Here is a 24,170-nt window from a genome sequence, read left to right as displayed (position 1 = left end):
TGTATTTTTAGATCAATACTTACCTCCAACACAGAAGTCATAACATTTTATGTTAATAATAATGCTACATTATTAAAGAATTTTAAGAATTAGTAAGCGCTAACAATTTTTTGAATTTAAGTAATTCCTGCCTAGAAACAATAGCATAAGTCATAATTGATCATTTGTTTGCAACTTTGGGTGATAAAAATCTAAATGTATTACAATAGACAATTACCATAAAACAATACAATTACAGAATTGATAATTTATGTATAAAGCATGGCAATAAATAATAATGCTGGTCAAATAAAATAATTTCATAATAGCATTTTTTGACTTAGATTTAGCATAAGCGCATTAAGCTGAATAATTATTACTTTGCTTGAACTTGATTCAGTCAGTACTTTCTGACGTACAAATTAAAAAAAATGTCAAATGTATTCTACATACAAATACAACAATCAGCTGTTGTAAGTCAACTATCAAATTATCAAATTAAAATATCAAAAAGGTGGGTAAGTGGATTTCGCTCTGCTGTACATTAGGTTACAAGTGGGTCACTGTAAAATGAATAGTATTAAATTTGAATTCAATGATATAATATCACTGTATAAGAAAAGATACAGCTCAAAAAGAGTCAAATTATTTTCAAAATTTTATCGTATATATAAAATGCTAATATAAACATTCAGTGAAATTTTCAAGTTTCTACAGTCATTCGTTTTTTAATTACAACAAAATAAGAAAATCGTCTCATGAGAAATCGAGCAAATATCAAATGTTGTAAAAATATGAATTTCAAACGCTCATAAAATTTTTATTTGACTTTCTTATAGACATTTTTTTTTTTTGATAAAGGTAGATTATCCTATAAGGAATCTTGTACCACATTTTAAAATCTTAGTTCTAAAAAGAACAATTTTTACGAATTATAAACTCAACGTAATTAGGTAATTTTCGTGATTTTTCAATATTTTGTCAATTTTTGAACTTTAAATGCTAATAAAAAAAAAACTGACTAAGGATTTTTAATATTTTTCAAATTTCATTGTAACAATAAAGTAGGAGCCTTGTATCAAATTTTCAAGTATTTTTACTCAACAAATAAAGTTTAATTGACATTCATAAAAAAAAAACTAATTAAATTGGAAACTGGAATTGTCGTTAAACAGCTCAAAACATATCAAAATATTTTGAAAAATGTATTATGTATAGAAAATGGAAATATAAACAACCAGTGAAAATTTCATGTATCTAGTCATTCGTTTTAAAGTTACACCAAAAACCAAAATCAATTTTCTCGAAAACAGATTTTGCTTAAAAATTCCCGTTTTTTCTTAATTTTCTTTTGTTTTTCACGGCGTTTTTGAAAACTATTGGAAAAATTTTACTTTTGACCTCCCAAAGTACCAACTAGATTCACTTTCCTATCAGAAAAGGTACTGTTGAAGAAAATCCAAGCACTTTTACTGTCCTAAAAGGTGATGAAAGACACAAAAAAAAATAAAAAAATGAATAAAAAAAAAAATAAAAAAAAACACACATCATTGTAAAATCAATACATTCATCGTTTCACTCAGAATCTAAAATATAAATAGGTAAATAATAATTATCACAAAATATATTGTTTAGTATATGCTATAAGCTCAGTGTTTCTCTACATTTTTACAACTGTGGTAATCCCGTTTTGGATTTAATTTTTTATATACTCACATAGATTATTATTAATACGATATAAAAAGATTAGTATGTGGCCCTTGTCCCTGTACTTAAATTTAAACAATTTAGAATTTATGCAAGTTTCGCTAACCATACATTTTTTGTCTTTAAGTATTTCTACTTCTGTTTTCAGTTCAAACAACCAAGCCAAACCTTAGAAACCGTCGAACATCGAGTAATTTTGTATGTAATAGCAAATTTTTAAAGCCTGGACCCATTTCTTCATACATCACTTGAAAATCGGAGTGTTTACGACACTAGCTCGAATAAAATTTAGAATTGTTATGTATATATTTAGAACATCAAATAGATTTTAGTTCATATTATATCTTTAGCAGCTAATTGTTCACGATTAATTTGTCATTTCTATTGATTCTATAGGTTTTATTACTCTAAATAATAAGTTGTGGACGGGACCCCCCGATTCAGAAACCCTATGGTATAACTGTTAAAAACTTGTTTATAAAGATAAGGATGAAATCGAATTTTCCTGTGGCTTCTTTGCCGTAGAAAACCACAATATGAATGATTCAATATTACGTATGAAAATAATATTCTCGTCACCTGCGTTTGTTAAATATATTATTTATTTTCTATACTTAATATTATAAAGAAGAAAAATTTGTGTGTTTGTAACGAATAAACTCAAAAATTAATGGACCGATTTCAAACATTCTTTCACCATTAGAATGCCACATTATCCTCGAGTACATAGGCTAATTTAAAAAGAGTAATATACTAATATAGAATTAGTTTATTGTAATTTAAAAATATTATACATGGGTATATGAAACTTTTAGAGTATATTATTATATTTTATTCACACAATGACACTTTTAAATGTAATTTTTTGGCAAAAATGAATTTATCCTAGTGTTGTTCTAATGCCAAAATGCCAAATAGTAAAATTAATTACTTTATTCACAATAATATCATCAAATTTTCTTAGTAATATTATAAGCTGACAAACCGTCTATGCTCAGAATTGTTTTTCGTATACAATGATTTCATATCATTGAATTTAAAATTTAACATCATCCATTACAGTGACCTACTAGTAATACAGCAGAACCACATCTACTTCCCCGCATTTTTTATTTTGCTTTCTTGATGAAATATTGTTGGTTAAGTAAATCATTCTTAATTAATTCAAAAAAGATAAGAATTTTTTTACACATGTCGTAATCATACATTTTATTCTATAAATACAACTTATAAAATATACAATTTATTTTCCTCTAAACTTATTTGGACCACCTCTCTGTTGTTGTGGTCCAGTACCTCGGTTGTTACTACCACCTCCTCTTCCACTGAACCCTAAAACAGAAAACAATATTTAACTAACATTTCATGTAAAATTAATACTAAATTAAATTATTTATCAACAATAAACATTACTAACTTAAATAAATAAAATGTTTATTTTGATAGTAACAAAATATTTTAGTTAAATAACAGGATATTAAAGTAGAATATAATATAATAAGTAATAACGGTTAAAAAATAAAATAATAATATGTTTTCAACCAGAAATATTTAACATTTAATTGTAATATTAAACATAGAATATTATACCTTGCCTAGCTCCTCTAGGAGCACGATTTTTCTGGTTATCTGTTCGACCACGAGCTTTGTTTACAACTATATCTTCTTTTACCATATCAAATATTTCATCAGGTATTCTCAGGTATTTAATCATACTACCTCTAATATAACATTCCGGAAGTCTCCAAAATCTATCTCCATCCTGAAATAAAATTAAAAATAATATATTTCAATATTCTAATAAGCGTTCTAGTTATTAGTTCTATAGACTAGAATAGAAACAAGTACAAATAAATTAAATCAGAGGTCAATTTAAGTTTTAGAATATTTTTAATTAAGTTAATTAATAATAATAAGCGGGTTTGGATCCAAAAGGTTCTATGTGTAAATTTGAAATTTTTCAGAAAAGCCAATTTGAATGTGTTTAAATATTTTTCAGCTTATAATTATTTGATTTGGACATATAAATTATCAAAACCTTTTAAATTAAATTAGAATTTATGTTATTTCAACAGTTAATTGAGAAGAATTTGGTAATCAAAAAATAATAAAATATTGACATAGAATCTTTTGGATCCAAGCTCGCGAATACTGAAATAGGTGATGACTAATTACCAACACTTATTAATTAATAAACTATAACATAATTAATACTTAAATAAAAATAAATGTAGTATCAAAAAAATATAGATTTTAAAAGAACAAATTAATTCCCTGAAAACATATTATTTTTACGTTTGATCTATTTACAATTTTCAGTACGTAAAAAACCTATGCATAAAATATAGAAAATAATTTAATACCTCAACTGTGATATACATTTTGAGGGGGCTAAGATCCAAATTGTGTCTATGGTTAAGGTCAAATAATTAAATAAATAAAAATTGACAGATATATTTTATTGATGCCTAAACTAATAAATTAAAAACTTATATATTACTATCTTTCCAAATCATAAAAATTTGCAGGTTATTTTATATGATTTAAAATATTACCTATGGATACTTTCCAAATGTAAGATCTATCTTTCATCTATCTTATGAATTTTTAATTCATCTCATTGACTAAATTTCCAAAGCATAACCAGTATCAATATGCAGGGGAAGATACGCCACATCTATTTTTTTGTCTAAAGGCAGAAATCCAAATATTTCCATGAGCATAATAAATTATATTATTTTTTAATAAAAAGTGCTATTAAATTAATAACTATTAACTAATGTTTAAAACATGGATTATAATAATCACAATATTTTATAAAAACCCATTGCAATTTAATTTTACAGAATTTTTTTTATATTACTTTATATTTTGCCAAATATATATTATGTATTATAATATTTGTTTCAAACATAACTTATTATTAATTTTTATTATTTTTTTGATAACAATTTTTAGTGTTTTAAGTAGACAATTATCAAAAATATACATCTATAATTTATTATATTTATGACAATATTTGGAATTTTTTTCTGTGTTTAGACAATATTAGACAATATTAGACAAAAAAATTAATTTAAATAATAAACTTTTAAAAATTTGGGTGGGTTGTTCACAGTAAAACATGTATCAGGGGAAGATGTCCTACTACACTGAAAGCAGTCGAGGAGGAGCGGGATGTCAGTGATCTCTTTGATTGCTATATATGGGATATCTGGATGCACCTAATAAAACCTAATATTAGTACAAATATTACAGTATTATTTTTCAGAACAATACATACTTTAGATGTGCAGATCACTTCTCGTAAATTGATATTCATCCAACTATCACATGTCACTAAATGTCCGTTGTATGTTTCACCATTTTTTAATTCCACCAGCTATAAGCAAATTTATATTTTAAAAAAAACATTAACTAGTTCATATTCAGGCAGATAAACTCCATTCTAATGATTCATATTATGTGTTAGGTACACAAGCAATTCAGAAAAAAAAAAATGTTTACCTACTATATCAAAAATATAACTAACTAAAATTTTCAAAATCATTTCAAATATAACATTATAACAATATTTATTAATCATTGATTTTATAAAAAATTTTTTTTTTACTTTCAATATCAAAATTTTAATATTTTAATACCAGACATTGAAATCAAAAGTCTGAAGTCAGAAAATTACATAAAAACACAATAGGTTTTATATTATGTATGCATGTGCTTACCATTGGGTGATTCTGAGCAGTTTTTAGTAATGAAAGAGGTAACTGTAACATATAATGACAATTTTAATCGAGGATATTTAATCTATTCTGTGGATATATATTATTAAATAACTATTAAATAATGATAAAATATAATGGAAAAATTGTTACCATTTTATGTGTATATTGTATATAATTATAGTGTATATATTAATTAAATGCACAAAATAAAAAAACAGTAATGAACTTAAGACATAGTTTTAAAATATAACTAAGTAGTAATTTGTAATATAAAAACAGACATCACTAATAAAGTGTCTAAACGTGTACCGAAACGTCCAAAACAATCGTGTAAAAAACTGACGAGTGACGTTTAAGGAGTATTAACAAAATAACGAATAATAATAGAAACCTGAATAGTGAATACAAATTACAAATACAAAATAGTAGTTAGTGCCGAATAATAAATTGATAAAAAGCAATCAAATTTAAAGCACAGAATAACAGAATATTCTGTGTATACTATCTACAACCGTGGTTTAAGCAGCTGATTATCACGATTCACGAATTCAACGTCCGTGACGTCATCACCATTATCATTTATCATGAAATTTGGCGCCAATTATAGTATTCAAAGTATTTATACTAGTATAAGGTCTATGATTCAAAGCACAAATGTCCATATAGTAGTAGTCATGACAAATTAAGGAACAAAATATGCACTTTACCAACCCCTTACAATTTTCAATTTTTTGTTTTGTTGTTAACGACTGGTTGTTTTATACTTAAAAGTTAAAACGATGCTGTACATGTTTTATATCGCGGGAAACTATTATTATAGAAGTTTTAGCCTTCCAAAGTTTGTGATTTTACGTTATGTACTTGCTAACGCTACTTGACTGCCCCCCGCACAGCGCCTATAACAAATTTTAATTTTTTTTTTACGTATTTTGACAAGTTGTGGGACATTGTTATTTTTTGAGTCAAAAAAGTATTTTACCCAAGGCTGTAAGTTATAACGCGTTATACGTCAATAACAAACCGTGGTATAAATCTACTTTACCGGACACCCTTTTTTTTTCAATTTATTTAATATTTTTCAACTGCTATTGTAACAATATTCAGGAGCCTTATATTAAATTTTTACACTTTTTGATCCAACAGATTAAACTTTATTGATATTCATAGAAAAAAAAAAAAAATTGAAATTTGAAATTGTCCGTAAACAGCTCAAGATATTTTGAAAATTTTATAAAGTATAAGAATAGATAAAATAAATTTCAATGAAATTTTCATGTATCTACAGTTAATCGTTTTTGAATTAAAACTAAATAACAAAACCGCCACATGATAAATCGATTGAATATACAATCTTGTTAAAATATGAACTTGAAACGCTTATAAAAATTTAATTTGCTTGTACAGTTTTTTAGATTCTGAGCGGAGCGAGGAACCTATTGGTTTTACAATGGTGTTTATTATTCTTTTTTTTTTATATCCTGTATACAAAATTTCTACTAGAAGGAGTGCTTCGATTTCAACACATAGTACCTTATCTTTTAGCAAATTGGATCAAGATGGTACTTTAAAGAGGTTGATTTTCTCAATAGTTATTTAATGCCATGGGAAAAACTCCGAAAAATTACGAAAAAACGGATTTTAATTTCTAACGTTTTGTTTATCACCATAGAAACTAATAAAAAATTATAATATTATAATACTAGCTGATCCCGTGCACTCCGTTGCGCGTAAAAAAATATAACTCTTAAAATATTGTGATTACTCATGCTTGTCCCTGGTGTGCCCAAATAGGGACTAATAACAAATAAATGCCAATTTCTACTAAATATTTCTCCCGTAACCAATAGCAACCATTAATAAACGAAAATTTCAATCGTAAATCTTATAATCCCCGTTTGAGCCCCTACCGGTGGCGTCCTGACACGAATATAATTGGCGATACGTTCTTCTTCTCGACGAAAAGAATGTATTGAAAAAAAAATAAATTGAATCGGTCTAATATCTCTTGAGAAAAATGGTCACGATTATCCCGCCACTTAATTTTATTATATAGAAATTAATATTCAACTTACATGATAAAATAAATAATAACAATATAAAATATCCAGAGCGACAAACCGTCTCCGCTCAGAATCGTTTTTCTTATACAATATTTTATCATTGAATTCAAGTCTAATACAATCCTGAATCCATTGACCATTATACAATGACCCACTTGTAATCTACTGTACCTACAGCAGAGCGGCATCCCACTTACCTGTTTTTTTTATTCTGTAAACACTTTTTCTCCCTCTAAACTTGCTCAAAAGTATCAAGTATAGCATCTTTTTTGAAAGGTAGTGTTCTTAAACTCGTACTTTAAAGAGGTCTTTTTTCGATTTTCGAAACGCTACTCGAAATAAAAGCGATTAAAGGAGAAAAAACGTACGATTTCACGATTTTATAATATTAAATAATTACGGACGACGATTTCTACCAGAAATATCGCTTCAAATGAAAAATGACAAGATGTTGTATTTTGGATTTTGTTTCTTACGGCTCAAAGTTCGGAAATTTTAGCCATTTTTAAGCTATTTATAGACATTTTAATTTTAGGAGTTTTTTTTGTAATTCGGTTAAAAACATTCCTAAAAACTTGACCTGTCAAAGAAAAAAACAAATCGTGGCCTGCCCCATCCTGAAAATATATTATATTTCATTTACATTATATACAATGTTAATGATCTAAAGATTGGTATGACTGCTTGTGTACACGTCCGTCATCATCGGTCGACGATGATAACCGTACTCTACGGTGATAAGACACCACCGCAGACGACAACATTCAGATTTCGGGGTACGCCACACTCATTACACGAATGCAGATTATAATTTTAATATTTTAAACCTGTATATGTTATTCTCTGAACGATAAAATACTTCACACGAATATTCGATCGGTTGGATGTTCTGAGGCTTTAATTTTAAAACCTTAAATATGGTGAGTGTGCCTACTATTGTAGTAGGATATAACTTTCCTGGACGCAGCTACAACATATTTACGATTTCTCCTGAATACTGTGTTTAATCTAATCGTTCGGTATTTTCCAGCCTTTACGTTTAGATATAAAGCGTAAGCTGACTGCTCGGTCGGATCGTGTCAAGTGCGTGGACCTCCATCCCAAAGAGCCATGGATGTTGGCATCATTATACAATGGCACTGTTCATATATGGAACCATGAAACAGCTACACTCATTAAATCATACGAAGTAAACCTATACATTGTTAATTAAACAATAGTGATCCTAATACTTCTGTAATTTTTAATGTTCCATTAAAAAAAAGTTTGTTTCCGTATTAAATTAAAATTCTTGGTATTTAGTCGTACAATTAGACATTAGTGTTACATCACATGGGGTATGTCTATATATTATTACTTAAAATAAATGTTCATCATATATCTATGTTTGAACTTCTTTCGTAACATTAAAATAACAATTTTTTAATAATATGTAATAATGAAAAATAAATAAATAATATGGATCCTATCATACAAGTTTAGCAAAAAAAAAACATGAATTAATATTTGATTGATTACTATAAATAAAAAGTTATCATCTAAATATAATTGTTTTAATTACCAAATTATTAGTTAAACTTCATATTTCTTTTTATATATTTTTATAAACATATTAAACTCGAGTATCAATATTCAATTGTTAATTGCCATACCCATTATGTTCAAAAAAGATAATTAGTTTGTAATTTCTATGTGTTTTTATTTTAATAATAACTATTTTAAATATGGGGATCATAATTTTAAACTCAAAATTTTAGAAAATAATAAGTTAATTAATTGTTTTTATAAGTGTTTAGCCTTTATTTTTTTAGAAAATGTACTATTCAACTATTATAAAATAACACATAATCCATAAACTTTTTCCGCAGGGGGCCCTCTCATAAAAAAGTCTACACTACAATTTAACAATATTATGCTGTACTTTTGAAAATATTAGCTGCTGTCATTTATTCAAATTTCAACCAATTTTAAAATTGTTTTTTCTCCATATTATAAATAAATAATTACAAAATGGTTATTTTTGAATTTTAAAGCTTTTTTTTTTAGTACATTAATCCATAATATAATAGAGAGGTTATTAGTCATATGTTATATTTAAAAAAATCTGCATAATATTTTGAATTGGAACTATTGACTTTCCAATTAATTAACATTATATAATTGTATATTGTTGATATTCATAATATTTTACATTAGGTATGTGAACTACCTGTTAGAGCAGCTCGATTTGTTGCTCGAAAAAATTGGATTGTCACTGGTTCAGATGATATGCAATTGCGTGTAATCAACTATAACACTTTGGAGCGTGTTCATCAACTAGATGCACATTCTGATTATTTACGAAGTATTGCTGTTCATCCTTCCCAACCTTTTATACTTACTAGTAGTGGTATGTATTAAATTTATGGGTGGACTGTTATGTTCTGCCCTATAGCCCATAAGCTATACTCTGTTCAAAATAAAACGATGACCCGGTGGCCAAGCTGTGTGCATGGGTGTGGTTTTGTTCCATGGCAGTGCCCCGTAGTGGGGACGGTATCCGACTGTTGTGGGATGAAAACTGGTCGCGGCTAGGTCATTTTCTTATTTTGAACTGAGTATAGAAAGAAAAATACATAATTCCTATTCTTTACAGAGGAAATATTTTTATATTTAATTTCTGTATGGTTTATAGATGACATGTTGATAAAACTCTGGAATTGGGAAAAACAATGGGCTTGTCAACAAGTTTTTGAAGGACATACACATTATGTGATGCAGATTATAATTAACCCTAAAGATAACAATACTTTTGCCAGTGCTTCGTTAGATCGAACTGTTAAAGTGTGGCAACTTGGTTCTTCAACTCCAAATTTTACTTTAGAAGGACATGAAAAGGGAGTGAATTGTGTTGACTACTATCATGCTGGAGATAAACCTTATTTGATATCTGGTGCTGACGATAGACTTGTTAAAATTTGGGATTACCAAAATAAAACATGTGTTCAGACATTAGAAGGCCATGCTCAAAATATTTCAGCTGGTAATATAGTGTTAACTGTTTTAACAAATTGTTCCAATTCAAAACTATTTTTTGTCTTTTCAGTTTGTTTCCATCCAGAACTTCCGATTGTTCTAACTGGCTCAGAAGACGGTACAGTCAGAATTTGGCATTCCGGTACTTATCGGTTAGAATCATCATTAAATTATGGTTTAGAACGTGTATGGACAATCTGTTGCTTACGGGGATCTAATAATGTAGCTTTAGGGTAAAAATATTTATTAATTTATATTATAAAGTCTTATAAATTAAAACTCGAAATTGTAATTTTAATTGATGATTTTTTAGTTATGATGAAGGTAGTATAATGGTTAAAGTTGGTCGTGAAGAGCCAGCAATGTCGATGGATGTTCATGGTGGTAAAATTGTTTGGGCTCGTCATAGTGAAATTCAACAAGCTAACCTTAAAGCAATGCTTCAAGCAGAAGGAACCGAAACCAAAGATGGTGAACGTTTACCCATACAAGTTAAGGACATGGGTAGCTGTGAAATTTATCCACAATCAATATCTCATAATCCAAATGGTAGATTTTTAGTAGTATGTGGTGATGGAGAGTATATTATATATACATCAATGGCTTTACGTAATAAAGCATTTGGCTCCGCTCAGGATTTTGTATGGTCTTCTGATTCTGAGTATGCAATAAGAGAAAATTCTTCTACAATCAAAGTCTTTAAGAATTTTAAAGAAAAAAAATCTTTTAAACCAGAAGGTGGAGCCGATGGTATTTTTGGAGGTTATTTGTTAGGTGTGAAATCTGTTACTGGGTTGGCTTTATATGATTGGGAAAATGGTAACTTAGTACGAAGGATTGAGACTCAACCTAAACATGTATTTTGGTCAGAGTCAGGAGAATTAGTGTGTCTTGCTACTGATGAAGCATACTTTATATTACGTTTTGACGTCAATGTACTTAGTGCTGCAAGAGCATCCAATTATGAAGCTGCTAGTCCTGATGGCCTTGAAGATGCCTTTGAGGTAAGTTAACAAAATTACTTAAATCTTAGATCTAGTAAAATCATATATTTATTATTAACCTTCAATTAAATTTTAGATTTTAGGAGAAGTTCAAGAAGTTGTGAAAACTGGTCTATGGGTTGGTGATTGCTTTATATACACCAATGGCGTAAACCGTATCAACTATTATGTTGGTGGAGAAATTGTCACTGTGTCTCATCTTGACCGCACAATGTATCTCTTAGGATATGTTGCTAAAGAAAATCGACTCTACTTAGGTGATAAGGAACTTAACATTGTTTCTTATAGCCTTCTTTTATCTGTATTGGAATACCAAACTGCAGTCATGAGGAAGGATTTTGAAATTGCTGATCGCATACTACCATCAGTGCCATCCCAATATAGAACCCGTGTTGCTCATTTCTTAGAAAAGCAGGTAATGTGAATACTAAATGATAGATTACTTATGGTTCTTATAAGCATAAAAATACTATGGTTAACTATTTTTATTTCATTATTAAACTACCAATAGATAATATTGGGTTGCTTGGCCATGTAAAAAAATAATTTTGTCTGTACTCTATTGTCATTAAAAATAAACCTCGGTGGCCGATTTGTGCACAGGAGCATGGCTTAATAACAGATAGTTGATCGGTGGGGGGTGACAAACAGGTGTTGCCTGACCCCTGGCCGACAATAACTGGTTACCGCCAAGGTTCCTTCTTAATGTGAGTGGAGTATATGTCATCACCTAAACTACTTAAGTATACTATATTAGCGAGTTAATATTTTCATTACCCCATAACAATACATGTATTTGTAATTAGTGTAATAGCTTAACTATTTAATTATAAAATTGTATTTTTAGGGTTATAAGAAACAAGCATTGTCAGTATCAACAGATGTTGAGCATAAATTTGAATTGGCAATCCAATTACAAGACTTAGCTAAAGCACATTCACTTGCAAAGGAAGCATCTAGTCCTCAAAAATGGAGACAACTTTCCGAATTAGCTACCGCACAAGCTAATCTTGAATTAGCACAAGAATGTCTTCATCAGGCTCAAGATTATGGTGGACTACTTTTGTTAGCTACATCTTCTGGTATTTATTTGCATTGATTAGACCTATATTATATTCAATTGATTTTAAACTAAATGATTCGTCTTATCTAGGTAATAGTGAAATGGTAAAAAAATTAGCTGAAAGTACTAACTCAAACGGCAAAAATAATATATCATTTCTGTCTTATTTACTTTTGGGCGATTTAGACAAATGTTTACAATTATTAATAGAAACTGATAGATTGCCAGAAGCAGCATTTTTTGCTCGGTCATATTTACCAAGCAAAATGTCATATATTGTTGGATTGTGGAAAGATTCATTAAGCAAAACTAATGTGAAAGCTAGTGAATCATTAGCAAATCCAGATGAATATGAAAACTTATTCCCGCACTACCAGGAATCATTAAAAACAGAAGTGTTTTTACAAGCTGAAAGGAAAAGGCAATTACCAGCTGCTGCGTATGCTAATACTCCAGTAAGCTATTTAAATAGTAAAACACAATTTATTCTTTCCTACATACCTACATTTATTTTTAGTTGAATCATGAAAGAAATTGTTTAGAAGAAATGAAAGCAGCTGAAACTCAAGAACCAAGTTTTAATTTAAATGAACAAATTGCTAATATTAAAGCTGAAGTCTTACAATCCAGCTGTAAGTAAAATGTTATTTGTTTGTTTATTATTATTCAATAATCAAAAAAAAAAAATCATTTTATTCATCTATTATACTATAATAAACTAATAACTAATAAATATTAAATATCAAGCTAGTATGAAAAGAATTCCACACCCACATATATTTTATTTCTCTTTTATAAACCTAGAAAATATTATGTTCTATTAAAAATAGAACGTTGACATTCAGCAGATCCAATTTTGTGTTTTCAGCTTTAATAAAAGAATGAATTGGTCTATTATTAAGCTTATAGGTAAGAACATTTTCTAAATTGTTTGTTTTTTTTAAATGATTTTCAATTTTTAAGTATGTTATGAATATGTAAAAATATTACAATAAATTAAGAATGATGATATGAATTTTAACTTACAAATTTTAATATCATAAGAAACTAAAGTACATGCCTAAGTAATATTGAGAGTATTCTTAGTTCTAACCTTCAAGTTTGATAATTTATCAATTCACTCTAATATTAATGCTAAGAAACGTGAATTTACCATGTGTTTGTTTGTACGTCATAGGCAACACATCGAGGTGTTGCATCCTCTTAATAATAAATATTAAGAAATAATTCATGAAACTATACAATATGATGTAATGATGCCCATAACCATCAATGTTTAAAATCAAAAATTATCTTTGATGGGAGTTAATAGAACCCCGATATCGTATGTGTCCATAATAGCCCAACATTTGAATTCTGTAGAAATTTGATAAGTTAAAAATCGAAAAATCATTTATTTACAAAATAACAAAATTTTAATTCAACAAATTTGTGTTTTCAACATTTTCCCATTCTTGATAGTTTTTTTTCACAAAGCATTTGTCAAAAATCAAAAAGTTACCTCTCAAAAGTACTTAATATTTGCTATTTAAAATTGATACACGATCAGATTAGATCAAGTTTTCTATTTTAAAAATTGTACACAGATAAAAATTAATGCCATTTAAAATCACTAGTTCTTCAGCTCAGAATTTAAAATATATTTTTGGAATACATTAAATATCACGTATAGTAAATTGCTTATTCAACTGAAAACCCATGTCAATGACAGGTAATTGTGTAATCAACTAATTGGCACAGAAAATTATTTTTTAAAATTTAGAGCTAAATACAGTCAAATATGATTAACTCCAACTTCTTTATCTGGAAACCGTCAATACCTTGAACTTTTTCGTCGGTCCCTAGAATATTTTATAATTTCATTATCCTTGGATAACTCGTACTTTCTGGCCGGTTTCTTCAACTTCTAGTTAACCATGTTCGACTGTATGTAGTCATAAAATATTATATCTCATATAATTGTTTTGAATATTTAGATGTAGATAAGAAACAAGAGGACAACATTTTACCGCCACCATTAATTCCTATGAAAATAGTAGATGATTTTGAAGATGTGGATAAAGAATTAGAAGAAGAGCTAGAAAATATGAACTTGGATGATATAGAATCAACGGTAGCACATTTTATCTAATCAAATTTATAAATAGTTTTCTTGGTACCTAGAAGCTAAAAAAAAAATTTGCAAATTGAACCATTAAAAACATTAAATTAACAAAAAAACATAAATATCATAATAGTGTTGATAAAATATATTATTATTTTTTAGACATCCGTGTTTTTGTTTTCAAAAGTTAACGTAAAAGTGACGTACATTACTTTTAATGTAAAATAAAGATTAAATTCAGGAAATCATATTTTCCAGATTTTAACATTATATTATGAGGAGGTTAAATCTGATTAACAATAATGACAGACAATCACATCCAAAATAAATAATGATACAAAACTATTAAAATATTTTTGTTATAATTGCTTATACTAATATCAGTTATAGGGAAATGTGTACTCATCTTTATATAATTGTCGAAATAAAAGTTCCTTGTACTGTACATTTGTGAAAAATAGAGCTAACAAGTTGTACAATTTGAAAGTTTTTTTCCCATGTGTTTGATTTATAGTTGAAGGTACAATAATGGTGAGTCTTACAACATTTAAAATTGTTATAAGAGTATGTTTTTTTTAAATGTTGGCCATTTATACATTATATTTATTTTATTTTATTTTTGGTTCAATTTGCTTTAACAAGACAAGAGGTTATTTAAGGTCATAAGAATGATCACTTTTTGGTTTTATTACTTTTTTACAATGATATTATATTTTCATTATTATCGTCTAAGGTTTTAGTTGTAGTTTAATCTGACATGGTTTTCTAGACTGTATATCAAAATAATAATATTTTTAAAAATTTTTAGGGCATTAATATTGATGCGGAATTATCTGATGATGACGATGATGATGACGATTATTCTTGAATAAATAAATGTATAGTATAATATATTTGTAATATTCTTTGGTAATATATTTGGTGAGTATCCAAAGCCTCAATAAATTGATAATGCAATGGCTTTTAATTGTAAAAATACTATTATATTTAAATTTAAAATTATATTATAATCATTGTTTTTATTAATTATATTCTTATTTATGATTTATTTTCACACAAAAAAAAGTTATTCATTCATTCATTCCATTTTTTGTATTAGTGTTATTAATTTAATAATAGTAATATTAAATTAAGGTTTAAAATTATGAAAAACCATACTTACATATTTTCTTTTAGTTAAATTATTTTTTTTTTTTTTTTGTTTTAATGAATACAATATTTCTAAAAACAGCATATTACTTATATTATTTAGCATTTTTTGAATTTATAATACTCAAAATGTTTTTGATAAAAATAATATGTTTAGTCCCTGTTTATTATTTGAAATTTCAGGTGAATGCATTTAATTTCTTGTACAGTATTAAGTCTCAAAATTGTTGACACCAAGAGTATTTGCACAATGATAAAATGTTATATTACTCTAACATAATGTAATATAAATAAGTATATACAATTTTATATTATATTATTATACTGTTACATACTTACTATACTTGTGTGTTTATAGTGTGAAAATATATTTCAATATTTGTTTTTATTTTACATATTTTTATTATAATATAATATAGTCTTTTATGAAAAAAATTAGTTTGAATTTATTAAAATATATTTAGCCATTTATATATTTAATCGTTATTAAATGTGTGAGTATCTTCTAAATCAGAGTGGGTCGCATGTAGCCCTGAAGCCTTTTTTTTGGTCCCCCGAAAATTTAACTAATTATAACAAAATCGTAATATGATTTTGTCATTATTTGGAAATATGCGTATTTGTTAATCGGCATTTTCTACAATGAATTTAATAAAGTCTAAATCAAGAACCCATATTCACAATTAGTCTTTAATCGTGCATCACATTAGCCACCACAGGGTGTTCAATTTATATTGAAAAATTGGCTTCTAAAAAACAATGCCAATCATCACATTAATTAATCAATTAATTCTAAGTAACTTAATCTGCAATGTAATAATTATTATTTGTGCATTATATAAAATAAAATATAAATAGGTAATAATATAATTTTTTTTTTGGTGACCCCCCGGTGTTTTTATGAAAGCATAAATTGACCCGCCAACTATAAAAGGTTGGATCCCCCTGTTCTAAATCATTGTTTTCCAATAAAATGATGTGAACATGTTTTTCAGGCCCACAAAAATAGTATAAAATATTGCTTGAAATATAACTACATGTTTAGAAATAAAATAATAATTATAACATTGGTGGATACTTATCTGCTGTAGAGAAGATGTTAAATGGGCCACTGTAATGGGTGTGTTAATTTTGAATTCAGTGATGTATCATGTATCATTGTATACTGGTATGTTTCTGTGTTGTGAATACGTAGAAGGTTTTTAAGGGAGCACGCAACGTTGTTGTAGCGACTTTTGTCACTGGGGAAGTGGGTGTGGTGCCATCGGTTTCTAGCTTGGCGTTTTTCAACAAGCAGTTTTGAGAGGTGTTCAGGGAGAAAATTTTTATTGCGATTGGTGGGTAAGGAAGTTGATGAGTCAAGGGCGGCGTTTTTTATCAACGTGGTGAAGGTCGAGACAGCAGAGTCCATCTCTTCTGTAGATTTTAAAGAAATGTTTAGAGATATATTGTTTTCAACGATGCGGGAGAAGAATTTTTTCCAATCGGTTATCCCTGGGGTGAGAGTGGGGAATTTTTTCAGTGAGACCAATTGATTATTTAAAGTTAATAGGATGGGGGTGTGATCAGACGAGAGGTCTGCGAGATTGGCGATATTATAGTTGATGTTATTAGGGAGAGTATGAATGAAAAAATCAAGAATGTCGGGAACTCTGTTGGAATGTGATGGCCAATACGTTGGGTCAGGAGGAGATAAGTATTTTAGGTTGTTAGAAAGTAGTGATCTGTGTAGTGAAAGGCCTCTAGTATTGGATACTCTAGATCCCCATAAATTATGTTTGGAATTGAAGTCACCTCCGGATAAAAATGTGTTACCGAGGGATTTGAAGTACCGAGTGAAATCATTGTCGGTTATTTTGTTAGCGTGACCCGGTGGACAGTAAACAGACGAGATTGTAGTGGGTACATGGTTTATTGAAATTGCTATATTTGTAGCTTGAATGGATGTAGTTTGGAATTGTGGAAGTACTGAGTGACTAATGTTAGTTTTTACTATTAATGCATTATTAATATATTACTTATGGAGGGCCCCTAAATTGTCTTTTGCACCAGGGCCCTCAGAGTTCAAGTTCCGGCACAGTACTTTTTTTTGTATTGGCTAGGTAATATGAATCTAGATTAATAATACTCCGACTTCTGAGTACTTCTTTTAAGATTAAATTATGTCGAGCCTATTATATTTTATAAGTCTAAATTATTGGACCGAGTTTACGACTGATATTTTTATCACCTAAAACTTCCGGGCCGAGTTTACAACAAAAATGGTGATCGCGGGACCAGTTTTCATTTGCCCCTGCCTCCCAACCTGTGTACAAACAATAGGAATTAATTTGTGGCCGTAACACGTTTGGAACTTTGGGTAAGTACCTACATGGCTACAAAATACGATATATTTACCTATGAGTTGGGGGAATGATGCAGGTACACATTTTTCAGACATCAACAATTAATACAACATTTAAGTAAATCATATTTTTAAAAAAATACAATGTTGGAGTAAAAGTTATTTTTTTTTTTTTACTATTTTACTTTAGAGCTATTAGCATTATCCAGGAGACACCACTAGGAGGTTGGCTCTTAATTGTCTAGCAAAAACTGCAAAATTGTCTTTATTTTTGCAACTTAAATTTAAAAATGTTTTGATATTATGTTTAGGTCTGTATTAAATTATTTAAATTATATTAAATCTATAAAACATAAAAATAAACAATATTTATTTTTGTCTTGTATATTTTTATTCATATCTAAATATATTAAAGTATTAAACAAGTATTTTAATTTAATTATATTTTTTTCCCAATAACACAGACCAATCACATAAATCTCCCAAATACATTTTATTCTAAGTGCCCAAACCCTAATGTTGTTTCTAATTAGTCTAATTGTACCCAAACATGTTGAATTTTGGGTCAATGTGTCCCGACATTCACCACCCACTATCATCACGTATTTATTGATAAAACATATTAAGATGTTTTATCCACTATCATTACGTATATACTACCTATATACCTGGTTTTAAGCCAAAGAGTGATGGTGAGATCAGTGATTAGGTATTTAGATCTATTGTCTATATTATATTCTGTATAATATACCTATTACTTCTATGTTTTGTTTAGAGTATAGTAGTATTATACTTAAGTACTATTATACCATTATGACAAATGTGTATATTGCTGATACCAGCTGTAGGTTATAATAATATTATGTATATTATGTATAATAAAAGGATAACAATATTTTTTTTATGAATTCGAACAATAATATTTTATTTACAACTTTTACTAAAAAAATATTTCATAGATAGTATCTGACCTCCACATCATCCCCTTGTACACGCCCGTATGAATATTCTAAATTTTGATCCTAATTACTGAGTAATCTTCTGGTTCAATCTCTATGATTACTGATGTTGCCAATGTAAATAATAGTAAGCTGCTAGCAAAACAAAATTGTAAGCACTCGTCCAATTATTATCCAATACTTAAATAAATATAAATGTATAGGCCTTTAGTTAATATGAATTGGTATTTTTTGCTTTGCGTATAAAACCATATATAAACCTATTACATATAATACCCCTATATAACTATATCCTATATAATACACCTATATATACCAAATTAGTAATCACATACATTTCAATATATTATACAATAGTAATCATTGGGTATTGGATTTGGATTAACATAATAACTATAATAAATCATTTTTATTTTAAATATTTAAATCACAAACTGTTATATATAAGGCACTTAATGTAGGTATTTATATTTAAAAATAAGATAGGTACCTACTTGAAATAAAAATAATAATGGCTATAAAATCCTAATATTTTATAATACAAAAATACAAAATCAATATAGGTAAATAATATTCATATATCAGAGGCAGACTTATTTTTTTTGTTCATAATTTAAACTCTTAATTTTTGTTTGTACTTTTACAATGTTAAGTAAGTCTAATTGTACTTAAATTATTATTATTTATGACATTTTTAAATTTGACGTAAAAATATATTCTCTTCCTTAACAATATAATACTGACTGTTAATACTAAACATAGGTATAAAATTATATTTTAATAATTTTAATTCAATTGTTTTGGTATATATACAATTTAATCCATTTGGTAACAATATATAAGAAATAAATATTTTGTGTTTTGTTGCTTTGACATTAAGCTAAAAACGCAATAATTTATAAATAACAAATAAGTATTAACAAGCGCTAAACTTATGTATACTTAAAATTATTTTTAAATGAAATTAAATAATTGTTTATTCAGGTGCCTACTTTAAAATAATAAATGTGTTAAGCTTGGCCTGCCTCTTAGATCCCCTTACTAACAGTTACTATAATATTAGTACTTCATAAATTAATAATTATATAAACTTTGAATTCAGATAAAAATGCCATGTTATACATGCCTAGTTACATTTCTTTGTTACTTATTATTAATGTATTAGGTGTAAACATTATATCATAGAACCATAAATAAAATATGAGTGTTTAACGATATTCACAAATCGTTTTTCATAAATAACATTTTTGTCGTGAATCTGTAACTTCAAAATCTACATTTGGGGGTTGTACCTCAAAATGTTCAAGGTTCAGTGTATCTTGTGTTTTTTCCAATAGACTCAAATGTTCATCTTTCACTAAATCAACAGAAAAATATATTCTTGTTTAAAAAATGATCGGTGTATTTAATAGTAATGATTTGAAAATGTAATACCTGAAATCATATGATCTGGAGAAGATGTTGATGTGGCCCAATAAGAATACTGAAGAGTAGTATCTGGTAATACCTCTTGTTGTTGACGCCGTTGACATTGTGGATATGTCCCACCAAAAGTCATACTTGGGCTTGCTAAAAATCATAATAGGACTAATAAATTAAAATGAAATTTGTATGTATTTAATCATACTTGTTAGATTTTGATTTTTCTTACCCATAGTTGTTGGTAAATGATTGTAATTTGAATGATTCATTGATGAGATCTGAACAGATTGCACTGGTTGCAACTAAATTCAAGATTAAAATTAATAATAAATAAGTATAAGGTACCCTCGAATGGCCGGTTTTCAAAACACAAAAGTCATAAAATTAATGTTAAAATATAATCATGTACCTAGGGTATCTGATGGAACACTTTAAAAGATTATATAGCCACCTAGGTATAAGTCATTAACCATGAATATTTTATTATCAGTAAACAGTTGACAGGTTACAGCAAATAATTAGATGTTTGGAATTTGAATTAATATGTTCAACAGATTCACAAATAGGTAAATGAATTGTGAATACCATTTCCCGAGTAATCCATTATATATAAAAGACACTAAGTATTTAAAAAAAAAAATTATTTTTTTTAATTCCTCATTCCAAAGCGGAATATTTTTTGGAGTACGTACCACAGAATAAAAACGGAAAGGATTTATTATTTTATTCTATGTAGGTACTTTTATCTCTAAAAATAGAGTTTTTGACAAGAGGTAGAGCATTTCAAGAATTAAAAGTTTCTATGTGCACAGTGGAGTGGTGGTAATGGGGTACCACCCCTCAAAATGTTGATCAACTTTTAAGCTCATCAAAACTTTTAATAGATAATAATTATAAATAATAAACTAAACTTGTACGAAATTTAATTTTTATAAATCAAATTATTCCGAATGATATTCTGATCGGAATAGGCAGTGGCGTCATTTTAAAAAGGGAGGGGGGCCACAAGAACCGCCTAATTGTTGGTGATAAAACAACAATCATTTTTTTTTTTTTAATTTCGAGGAAACATAATATCATACTGGATACTTATTAGTTATTGTCAAGATAATGATTAATAAGGATTATAGCTAGTTTTTACTTTTTAGTTTGAACTATGGAAACATTGGTCTTCTGATACAATATAAATACAAAAATTAAAACAATCACTAATAAATTTATCCATGATTTCTAAAAAAAACCTCTATAATAAAAAGTATTTAATTTGTTCGACCCCTCTAGAAAAATGTTAAGTGATGGCCTGAGGCACTGGACTAGCACTGTAGCTGGTATAGCCGTAAGTATAGGTACCAAAATTATTTTGCTCCTCCACGTATTTTTTGTTATAAAAATGAGGTTATTTTTACCTCATAAATAAAAATAAAAGTAGTAGTAGATGGGGATTGTACCTAGATAAAAATATAATCGGAAATTTGCTTGCTAGCTGTTTTTTAATTCAGTCATATGGACTGGTCAACACTTTTGCCCCCTCCCAATAAAAACTAAAATGACGCCACTGGGAATAGGTCCTATGAACTAAAAATGTATGATGTCATTCAAAAGAGTAAACAATTGAAAAAATGATAAGGATAAATACCTATAGTAAATGTAACGAATAAAAATTATGTAAGTATGTAACAGAAATATTTGAATAATGAATACCTATAATTGGATCACCCATTCTAGTACCACTGTAACTAGTTACCTACTATCTAGTTAGTAGTTACCTATAATAGTCATCGTATTTGTATATTTATTAATATTAAACTCTAAGAAAGATTAACTTCAAACTTACTTGAGATGATAGAGGAAAATGCAATTGATGCGTTTGAGGAACTGCCGAATAAGGTGATATTGGCCAACTATTACTGAAACAAAAATATCAGTTATTGAACATGCAATGCATAGCTATATTAGCCAGTGGCCGGGAGTAGGACGCTAAAGGCTCAGTCAAACACAAAATGGTCTGTCCGCGCGGACACTGTAAAATAATACAACCGCACGGACTGCGTACCCTTACATCATGGCAGACCGCTTTCTGTTTGACCGAGCCTTAATTGTAGCGACGCTACAAGGATCTTTAGTATAATAGGTAGCGATTGACGTAGCGTCGCTACAATACACCTAATGTAGTGATATACTTTAGTGCGCTAGAAATTTTCGGTTAGCGTAACGAAAATTACCATTATTTTTTGCTACCTTAAATATATTTGATGATGGTTAAAATAGTATGATAACCATTACTATTGTATATTTTATTTATTTATATTATAATAACGACGAGTTTATTAATCAATTCTTCGGGTTTAATCCACGATTAACTCGCATAGTTAAAACCCGTCCAGTGACCAAATATTAGATAAGTACAAATTATAAACTACCAAGTTTCAATTGGAACATTTAAAAAAAATGTAGTGTAAAAGTAGCGTGCTACATTTACACATAGCGTTAGAAGCAACGCACTACATTTAAAAAGTAGTAGTGACAGCGAGCTACTTTTTTGCGGGAGTAGCTGTAGTGTTAGCGCGCTACAAAAAACTAATAGCGTACCGACTACTCATATTAGCTACCTTCAATAATAATTATTGATAAACGTATCAAACCTGTGGTCAAATCTCGGTGTTACATTTGGATTTGAACCAAAATTTGTAGGATGTGATCCTAAGATGCCTCTACTATAATCTGGTCCAAAATACGTCCCAGGTCTACTATAAGGTGTTGTTCTATATGGTCTTTTCATTCTTCGACGTCTTCTATAGTTCCCATTTTCAAACATGTTATCGTATTTTGGATCTAAATATTAATTGTTAATAAAATACAGATGGATGAAAAAAAAGATTAAATAAATAATGCAGCTGATTATAAATTGTTAAAAATTAGACGGCACGTGGGTGTTTTAATGTGTTTCAATAATCATAGATAAAGGGATTGAATTGCTTGTTCTGTTTTTTTTCGTGTCCTCGGTTCAAACTATAAACATTCTTTAGATAAGTTACTGTCATTTACAAAAAATAACACAGGGACCTGTTGATTTTATAATAATATCATTGTGTGGATTATGTATACATAAAATAAACGAAAGTTTTTATACTAAACACTTTTAACATGATAACACAGTGGTGGACCCTGGGTCCGTACACCCCCCCCCCCCCCCTTGGCTTATATCATAGTTTTATTTTTATTTTTAAAAGTTTCCATAAAATGTTCATCGAAAATTATTGATTAGATTGATAATTACTTATTAGTTATTAGATTAGATTTGGACATTAGGTATTTTGTTGATAACACGTCGAATCCGATGATAATTAATTGACATACATTGTAAATATAAATTTAAAAATTTAAATAATATAATTGTGTTTTTTAGATTCTGAGTGGAACGATGAATGTATTGATTTTACAATGATGTGTGTTTTTTTATTTTTTTTTTTATTTTTTTTTATTTTTTTATTTTTTTTATTTTTTTATTTTTTTTGTGTCGGTGTACACGACAAGTAGTCGAAATAATGCTACGATTTTCCACTTCAATATCTTGTTCGATCAAAAAGTGAATATCCTTGGTGCATTGGGGAGGTCAAAATTTAAATTTCCCAGTAGTTT

The 24,170-nt window shown here is 28.1% G+C and overlaps 3 protein-coding genes across 7 annotated transcripts in view; 1 reads left to right on the top strand and 2 right to left on the bottom strand.

Annotated features, from left to right (window-relative positions):
* Positions 1 to 2,866: 2,866 nt before the first annotated feature.
* LOC100159060 (U6 snRNA-associated Sm-like) lies at positions 2,867 to 5,827 on the bottom strand. The gene is made up of 5 exons (NM_001163222.1): positions 5,562 to 5,827; positions 5,412 to 5,453; positions 4,970 to 5,068; positions 3,277 to 3,448; positions 2,867 to 3,018 (listed from the first exon to the last, which is right to left on the bottom strand). The coding sequence occupies exons 1-5, from the start codon at positions 5,562 to 5,564 to the stop codon at positions 2,930 to 2,932; spliced, it is 405 nt and encodes a 134-aa protein (NP_001156694.1). The 5' UTR covers positions 5,565 to 5,827; the 3' UTR covers positions 2,867 to 2,929.
* Positions 5,828 to 8,211: 2,384 nt separating this feature from the next.
* Positions 8,212 to 16,199, top strand: LOC100167245 (coatomer subunit beta'). Of its 2 annotated transcripts, XR_510358.3 has the most exons (13): positions 8,212 to 8,391; positions 8,502 to 8,660; positions 9,668 to 9,860; positions 10,146 to 10,493; positions 10,557 to 10,719; positions 10,800 to 11,490; positions 11,567 to 11,905; positions 12,338 to 12,572; positions 12,644 to 13,008; positions 13,071 to 13,185; positions 14,530 to 14,666; positions 15,466 to 15,578; positions 15,990 to 16,199. XR_510358.3 is itself a non-coding variant. In XM_001947711.5 (12 exons), the coding sequence occupies exons 1-12, from the start codon at positions 8,389 to 8,391 to the stop codon at positions 15,523 to 15,525; spliced, it is 2,808 nt and encodes a 935-aa protein (XP_001947746.1). In that variant the 5' UTR covers positions 8,212 to 8,388; the 3' UTR covers positions 15,526 to 15,665. The 2 variants fall into 2 exon arrangements, 1 of the variants encoding a protein (XP_001947746.1); XM_001947711.5 differs by lacking the exon at positions 15,990 to 16,199 and having other exon boundaries at positions 15,466 to 15,665.
* A 3,812-nt stretch (positions 16,200 to 20,011) lies between these two features.
* Positions 20,012 to 24,170, bottom strand: part of LOC100570810 (forkhead box protein L2-like) — a 24,902-nt gene continuing 20,743 nt past the window's right edge. For all 4 annotated transcript variants that reach the window (XM_016801445.2, XM_016801444.2, XM_008181178.3 and 1 more), the window contains 5 exons: positions 23,174 to 23,363; positions 22,366 to 22,438; positions 20,761 to 20,833; positions 20,544 to 20,678; positions 20,012 to 20,466 (listed from right to left, as the gene is read on the bottom strand). In XM_016801445.2, coding sequence (XP_016656934.1) covers positions 20,342 to 20,466; positions 20,544 to 20,678; positions 20,761 to 20,833; positions 22,366 to 22,438; positions 23,174 to 23,363 — 596 coding nt within the window. In that variant the 3' untranslated portion in view covers positions 20,012 to 20,341. The remainder of the gene's footprint in view (positions 20,467 to 20,543; positions 20,679 to 20,760; positions 20,834 to 22,365; positions 22,439 to 23,173; positions 23,364 to 24,170) is intronic.

The sequence above is a fragment of the Acyrthosiphon pisum genome, chromosome A3 (assembly GCF_005508785.2).
Source record: "Acyrthosiphon pisum isolate AL4f chromosome A3, pea_aphid_22Mar2018_4r6ur, whole genome shotgun sequence".
Classification (NCBI taxonomy): domain Eukaryota; kingdom Metazoa; phylum Arthropoda; class Insecta; order Hemiptera; family Aphididae; genus Acyrthosiphon; species Acyrthosiphon pisum.
This window is presented reverse-complemented; position numbering and strand designations above follow the sequence as displayed.